Source organism: Neolamprologus brichardi, chromosome 22 (assembly GCF_056152115.1).
Source record: "Neolamprologus brichardi isolate AB-2024 chromosome 22, ASM5615211v1, whole genome shotgun sequence".
Taxonomy (NCBI): Eukaryota; Metazoa; Chordata; class Actinopteri; order Cichliformes; family Cichlidae; genus Neolamprologus; species Neolamprologus brichardi.
The window spans coordinates 2,500,191-2,508,320 of NC_142124.1; the positions used below are offsets into that span (position 1 = coordinate 2,500,191).

Genomic DNA, 8,130 nt, shown 5'->3' on the forward strand with positions numbered 1-8,130 from the left:
GTCTAGACTTAAAGAGAGAGAGAAGGAAGAGATATTTCTTAAATCAGGAGGTCGAGAATTCCAGAGATTTCCAAGGGAATGCAGACAATGAATACAAACAATAAGGGAACAGACCACAGGTGGGAACAAAGAGCAGAGTCTAATCGTCAGTTTTACTCACAGAGGGAGGATAGTAGGAGTGTCGTCTCCTCCGGCCTGAGGAAATAGGAGAGTTTGGAGCTGCTGATGCAACATCATTCCAGCTGAAGAGCCTGTGATGAGCCGGCCCGTAAAATCTCCGGCGAGCAAAATGGCATCATCCAGGTGGAGTCGGCAGCTGGTGATAGGTTGTTGCTCCACGTGAGAAGGAAATCTGCACTTTTTTCTTCTTGGTGAAGGAAAAAGGGAAACCGGATAATTGAGCCTCTGATGGCCCCAGACAGGAAACTCTTTGAGGATCGAGGTGGAAGAGCTTATGAGGAGGCAGGCCAATGAGCGGGAAGCGGAGAGGCTGATCAACAACAGTGAGCAACCAGAGATGGGTGGATGATGCCCACTTTCAGCTGCAGAGCATCAGGTGCAGGCGGGGCAGCAGGTGGACGAACACGACGTCTTTGAGGACCCCTTAGAGCCCGGTGAGTACCACTGAAAATGTGCTCCTACCAGGGGTGAGCCAACGCTTCCACTTCAGCTTTTCCTCAAGAAAGGAAACGGCTACTTGCTGCCACTTGTAGGTCGGAGTCTGCTGCTTTATTTTAGTGCTCGAGATCTCCTGTCATGTACCGCTGTGTGAGGCAAGGCAGGATAGCAGATAAAATGTGGGAATCGGAGACAAAAACCAAACTTAAAGACAATTTATTACTGACTACAAAAACACCATAACTAGAACAAGAAATACTAAACAGACGAACACACAGCTGGAGGGAATGAAGGAGGCTGTGACAAGAAACACAAGGGAACAAATCACAGGTGGGAACAAAGCTGAACATAATCAAACTAACGAGACCAGGAAGCAAAACTAAACAAGATGCACACAGGACGAGAGACTGTCAGAGTAAAACAGGACACAGCAGAAACACACACTGAGACACAGACTGACTTCACAGAGAGATACTAACACAGGAAGAGGGCGGGGACACAGAGGAGGGATGATAACAGAAAACCTGAGGCTAGATAACAAACTAAGACCTGGGGACACAAACAGAGACACAACAATCATAACCAAAACTTCACCTCAGAACATGAAATGAACCAGAATCAGACGTCAAACACAAACGCTGGCTCACAGACCAGGACCATGAAACTCCACACAGAAAGACTCCACCCAAAACAGGAACTCTCTTTCTGAGAAGTGATGGTGCTCACCACTGCAGCACCACGCTGCCCTGTTAGTTTCTGTGCTGGTAAAAATAAAGATGAATAAATAGTTCACTCTGACATATTTCCTGTGTCACAAACACTTCTTCTCTCTGCTGCTTCTATGTACTTACAGTTTGTAGAAGGCAGCGTCTAACAAAGCCGTGTTATTATAAACATACTGCAGCTGCTGAGTTAAAGCTTATTATCTCTGTGATAGAAAATATTAAAAACAAAACTTCTTTCAGTGTTTTACATTCTTGTAACTGAACTTCAGATCTTGTTGAATGTTGTTTTCATTTGTACATAACTGACAGTTTGACACCTCCTGACGTGTCAGAAGAACTGTGACCTGTCCTGTTTTACTTCCTCTTTGTTTTCTCTTCAAAGCTGTCGGACTTAAAGACACAGACAGACGGCCCACCCAAGGACGTGGTTAAGTGTCTTCTCTCCACAAAACACTTGCAGACTATATGGGTAAAGTCCTACACATCCTTGAGAGCATGAAGAGTCCAGTGTTGCATGGAAACCACATTGTTGCTCTGAATTTGAGATTTCACAATTGGATGGACTGCCTCCTTCAATATTCTGACATAAACCTTCTTAGGGAGGCTGAGGAGTGTGATCTCCTGAAGTTTGAACCCACCAGCCCAGATTTACAAATCCAATGTTGCAGAGGTGTGTTAACCAGGACGGCCCAACAACAAAGTATGAATGAAATGCATCAGTTTTTCTGCACAAAATGTAGAAATGAAAGGAAAAGTTAGTGAATGACATAAAAAGGGAAGAAGTGAAATATAAATTGTTGTTCATTTAAAGAGTGACTGAGACGTGGTTCAAACTTTCCACATCGACTGGATGAACCTCCACAGTTCAACAGTTTGTTTCTCTCTAAGGCAACAGCAAGAAAACAAACTGTAACTGAGAAAATAACATTTCCTGGGTCAAACCAACTGTGACACTGAGGTGTGACTGTGTTTGTGCTTTTATGTGTGAACGTTCAACGTCTTTAGAAAAAGAAGTTTATACATTTTCTGCTTTATGCAAACTCAGTTTGATATTTTCTCAAAAACTCAACAAAGTACACGTATTGTACAACACAGAGTTTTATCTGTAGTTAAGAGAAACACAAAATACAGTTAAGAAATTTTTATGCAAATTAATCACAGGGTCTGTGTTTCCTTACATGCTGCCACTTCCTCAAAGCTTCTTCCTGCCTGAAAGCAGACAGAAGGCTGGACAAGAACAGAGCAGCTCGATATCTACCAGGGTCAGTGCTGCAGAACTGTTAGAGTACAGTTTAAACTCCTGCTCAGCGTCTCAGTCCTCTCAACATGTCATCAGATATTTATGCCAAACCAGATCTATCAAAGAAGGTGAGATACAGCAGAAAGGAGGACGGAGCAGAGTGGGAGCAGAGGGAGGTGGATATCTACGAGTGTACAGATGAGATCAGAGATAGTTATGATCATTTTCAATCGGAGGAAGGAGGTAAGCAAATTATACAAATAAATGTACTTCCAGTTTGTTACAGTCAGCTTTTAATGCCAAATAACTGCAGCCCATCAAACATCTGTTTCTCCATGTGCTGTAGGAACATTTGTAGTTTATGTTTCACATATTGTTGACTTTTAAGTTCTGTGCACAGAAAAGTCATTCAGACACTTCGAAGTGCAGATGTAATAATAAGTAATACTGTTGTATTACTTATTACTGTATTGTTTTCAGCATCTGATCCTTTTGTGGAGTTACGTTTGTACAACCACAAGTCTATTAAAAGCAGAGTGACAGGAAAAACCACAAACCAATATTTAAACCTTTTAAAAAGCTTTCTTACTTCCCTTGCTTGTGTTGACAACATGAAAACATGTAGGAAGTGAAATACGGAGATTTTAAATATCACATCACTTTGTTCCTTTGGTGTCTTCTTCAAGGTTAAACATCAATAAAATGTCTTTAATGTTTAGAACTTTGCTGTCTTTCCTTGCATTGACAGCATTTAGGAAATGATACTGATACAAGTATTTTCTAAATATCGAATTAAAGTATGCACTGAAATATCATGTAACACTCAATCTCTGATCTCACTTTAACATTTAACATCTGCCTTTCTTTCAAGTTCACACTAAATGTGTTATTTTTACTGTACAAGAAACTTCTTAAAGTACATCTAAAGAAAAAAGGAAACGAAAGAAATTCTTTACAAGTAGAATTAAAGTAAATAATGTGCAAAGGTGAGCTGGCAGATGTTTGCAGTTTTTAAACCTGTTGTGAATCTGAATTAATACCACAGGTCTGTTGACCACAGACTGACAGGAAATGACTAGAAACCAACATCCACACTGCTTTCTAACAGGACCACAGACTCAGAATCCTCCTTCAGTCCTGAAGGGCTCTTTCAGATGTGCTACACTGGGTCTAAGAGTGCTGTGCCTCCTGATGTTAGCTGGGATCATCATCCTGTCCATATGCTGTAAGATAAGATACAACCTCTGAACTTCTCCTGCAAATGAATGTATGACTGATACTGAATCCCAGCAGCCAACAAACATGCAGCTTCACAACCAGAACGTGTCCTTCTGCCACAGCAAATACAGGAAGTACATGAAGCCAACACAGAAGCAGCAAAAACTGCAGTTCCTTTAATGACCACTGGAGGCTGATGCTGAAAGCGAGTCAGTCCCCACAGACTCCCATGTTAAAATGAGCACCTTTGCTGCCTTAAAAACATGTTTCCATTCAGGACCAAATGAGTTTTGGTCTCTAAGGATAGTTTCCTCTTCATAAAAACTGCACGGTGGCATTTTAAATGGAATTCTCTGATCAATAATATGAGCTGCTGTGTGGTACAGCCTGACCAACACGTTGGTTTTGCTGACTGAGCTTCTAGTATTTCATGAGTCTGTTACTTAGCACTGATTAGCAGGTGTGTGTCTGTGTGCATGATTCCTGGCTCATATCTTGTGTGTGTTGTGGAGGTGGAGTGAATGTTCTTGTTGTTCCTTCAAACTCTTCACTCAACACGGTGATTCTGTGATTATATCAACAAAGCAGACAGGCAGCAGCATCTGCTGCAGACTGATGCAGGTGCAGTCACACTATGTTAGACAGTGGCCGTCTGTCATTGTGCGACTAGTTAGTTCACTTGGTGTATTAAGCAGCTAGCTAACAAGCTAATGTTAGCTCCATTCATCTGCTGGGATATATCAATTAATCTTTTTTTATTACATCAAATCACATCAACAGTTGCCTCGAGGTTCTTTATATTTTCAGGTAAAGACTCCACAATAACAAAAACAACAACACAGAGAAAACTCCCAGCAGCTGCTGATGTTTGGATTTTAAGGTGGTTTGATTCTAGGTTTTAAATCAGTTGATGATCTTCAGCTGACCTTTAGGTCCTGGTGGAGCTGTGACAGACTTAATGCTGAATCAGGAGAAACATCACAAATCTGTGATGTGAGAATAGAGACGCCTGCAAAAGGACGTCTGAAAGCAGGAAAAACTGTAACAGGAGTTCCTGGAAGCTGCAAGAAGAAACATTTATTAATTATAAATAAGCAGAAAGAGGAAGTGTTGAAGCCTCAGAGCAGCTTTGACTGAATGTAAAAAGAGATATTTTCAGTGAGAACAGGCACATGTCACATGAGTCAGAATCTATTCTTTCAAAGCATATAGATAACATCTCTGACCACAGGTGTAGAAATGCTGTTTGATTCTTCACCTTCTTCCTCCACACTGAAGCACAATTATTCTGAATCTTGTCAGTGGTTTTTGTTCACAGTTGATACGTATTTAGCTCATCAGATTTCCTGTAGTTCTAACACCTCCACCCACAGGACATGTTAAAGAACAATGGCTGCAAGTTTCTGACTCTTATTGATATTTGACAAAGCAGAGGAAGAAGATTATTTCTGTTCAATGTTTCACTCATTTTATTTTATTTTATTTTGATTTCACTGAAATATTTCAGATGCTTTGAACAAGAGTGAATTCAACAAAATGAAGAACAGCCACACTGAGCTCCAGGATGAACTTCAAGGTAAGCAAACACCAAGTTCTTATATCACAGATATATTTGTAGAACATTTTAACTTAATTTGAATCTTTTTTTCTCTAAAGGCACAAAAACCAGCCTGACTCAGTTACAGAGCAGTTATGATGAACTGAGTAAAAACCACAGTCAGTTACAGGAAGAAGTGAAGAAGCTGAAGGAGAAGATAGAAGGTAATAAAGTTTGAATAACTAATAGAAAACATCAGTGTTACACAGTGATAACCTGATTGTGTCTTTGTTTTGAATCCTAAATGTTTGATGCTGTGTAACAGTTTCTCTGTATAAATGTAAGTTTCAGTTAATTATGAATAAGAGAGAAAACCTGAGTTTAAATGAAGTATTTACAGGGAAAATGACAGGGACCAAAGATTAATGTGATACAACGTGACACAAAGTCTGACTTTAAAACATGTGTTTGACTTTAAGGAAAGTGGTGTCCAGAAGGATGGACGAGATTTGGATGCAGCTGTTACTTTAAATCCAGTGAGAACAAAACTTGGTCTGAGAGTCGAAAACTGTGTCGGGATAAAGGAGCTGATCTGGTGACGATAAACAGCAAAGAGGAACAGGTGGGTGTGTTTGTTCATGTCTGTGTGATCTTTGATGGAGCTGACAGTCATCTGTTACTTGTGTTTTTGACCTGCTGTCAGTCTGTGACCTGCTTCCTGTTTCCACTCTGATGGATTTCTCTCTGATTTCTGCACAATGGAAGAAAAGTTTCATCACATTTATTCTTCCTTCAGACATATTCACAAGATGATGTCACTACAACAGAAGTGCTGAATTATGACTGGAGACAATATTTGTGTCTCTTCTTAAACAGGAATTTGTCAGTAAATTCAGAGGATACGCTTGGATTGGTCTGAGAACCAAACCGACATCAGGAGGATATAAATGGGAATGGGTGGACGGATCACCGCTGACAGAAACGTGAGACATTACTTTGTTTCTATTCCAGAGTTATTATTTAGAAGTGAAACATTGATGTTTTGGAAGATAGATCAGCAATACATGAGTTGAGCTATTTTCCAACAGCCCCACAAACTGAATGTAAAGAAAAGCAGAAATCCTCCTTTGAATGAACAGCTGTGCTTGAACTCTCTTCATCTGCAGTCTGTGATGACGTTCAGTTACAACAAGTCAGTTTGAAGAAATCAGGATTGAAACATGTTCAAAGCAGCGACCGACACATTTCACTTTGTTCAATTTGTCTTCATGTTTTTTGTGCTGTAATGTTTCTTTTCTCACAGAACAAAAACTGTTTCAGAGAATTCCTGTCTCTTCTTCTTTGGTGTTTGTAAAACTTCAGAACATATGAAGGAAGAAGCTTCAGTAAATATGACCTGATAGACACACATTTCAAAGTGATGTCTGTAAACAGCTGACAAAACAGTTTCAAACAGCAGAAAGTCAGCTCTGACTTCTTTTTATTCTCCATTTTTACAGCAGGAAGATTTCATATTCATCAAAGCTTGAAAGCTGTTTTAGTGTGCATGATGATTCTCAGAGAAAAGTCTAAAGGAGGGAAAGTGGGCGAGAAACCTGGGAAAGAAATACAGGAAATATTGGAAATATTCCAAAAGAGACTCATATTTATATGAATGTGACAATAGTTATGAGTTTAGTCCAGTTTCATATCAGATTTGATCTCTCTGACAGGTTCTGGGCAGAAGGATATGGGAATCCCGAATATGGTTACCGTGGAATCTGCTGTGACGTTGATGGGAGATGGACACGGTCACCTGAATACAATAATTATAATTATAATTATCATTATGTGTACATGACCTTCATCTGTGAGAAATGAGTTTGGTGCTTTGATGTAAATGTTTGAATAATCCAACCAAAGACACCTCACTATGAAATGTCCTGCATGAGCCTCAGACTCAGCTTACAGCTTTTACTTGTTCATTCTGCATCATATATTGATTACATATATTGTCCCTCTGTGCTCTGTGCTGTACAGTAAGGTTGGAAGTCATCCACACAAAACCTTGAAGTACTTCATTACTCTGTAGTTCCAGCAAATTGTTCTAATAAAAGTCAAAGTGCAGCTTGTCTTTACTTTGGTTTACTTGGTTTATTCATCAGTCTGTTGGTCCTAAAAGTACAATAAATGTATTTTTTCTAAAAGTTCAGCAAAAAATATGTTTGATTAATGAGAATTTTAAAGGTTCTGATCAGCTGGAAAATCAGAAGGACATTTTTAAACCTCTGTGTATGTGAAAGTGACAGAAAGACATTAAATGTTAATTGTGTTATGTGAGCCATATACATATCATTTTGCATTCAATATGGAAGTTGTATTTAAATTTTTGTATGATGGATTTGAAAAAAACAAATATTTCATATAAGGCTTTAAGTGTTGATGACTTTAATTACAGATAAAATAACTTACTCAGTAACTTATTGGTTGAATTGTAAAAGAGAGAAAACGGCTTCAGAGCTCTAAGTGCCGCTATATTAAAGGTTCAACATTTAACTTGAAGACACTTTGAAATATTTCAAAACATCAACAGAATATGAAGAAAACATCTCTGATGTCATGTTCAACACATCTACATATGAACTGAAGTTAGCATCCTTTAACCAGCTAATGCCAGCCTGTACCCTCATGTAATACCACTTTGTACCACAAGATGGTGCAGTGAGTCAGCATCTAGTCTGCACTGAGCTCACATTTGCATAGTTGTTTTTGTACTACAGCATTAGGTCAGACCACAAGTGTGTTGTTCTTTT

At 39.3% G+C, this 8,130-nt stretch overlaps 1 protein-coding gene across 1 annotated transcript; it reads left to right on the forward strand.

Annotated features, from left to right (window-relative positions):
* Positions 1 to 2,565: 2,565 nt before the first annotated feature.
* Positions 2,566 to 7,198, forward strand: LOC148096578 (C-type lectin domain family 12 member B-like). Its single transcript, XM_087835467.1, has 7 exons — positions 2,566 to 2,826; positions 3,692 to 3,808; positions 5,309 to 5,377; positions 5,458 to 5,562; positions 5,818 to 5,960; positions 6,215 to 6,321; positions 7,051 to 7,198. Exons 1-7 carry the CDS (start codon positions 2,670 to 2,672, stop codon positions 7,196 to 7,198), a joined length of 846 nt encoding a protein of 281 aa, XP_087691593.1. The 5' UTR covers positions 2,566 to 2,669.
* Positions 7,199 to 8,130: the final 932 nt, after the last annotated feature.

Excerpts from the sequence above, each read along its gene's own strand:
- LOC148096578 (XM_087835467.1), top strand. The coding sequence starts at position 2,670 with ATGTCATCAGATATTTATGCCAAACCAGATCTATCAAAGAAGGTGAGA. Across the intron at positions 5,378-5,457 it reads GCTCCAGGATGAACTTCAAG|GCACAAAAACCAGCCTGACT; the intron begins GTAAGCAAACAC and ends TTTTCTCTAAAG. Across the intron at positions 5,563-5,817 it reads GCTGAAGGAGAAGATAGAAG|GAAAGTGGTGTCCAGAAGGA; the intron begins GTAATAAAGTTT and ends TTTGACTTTAAG.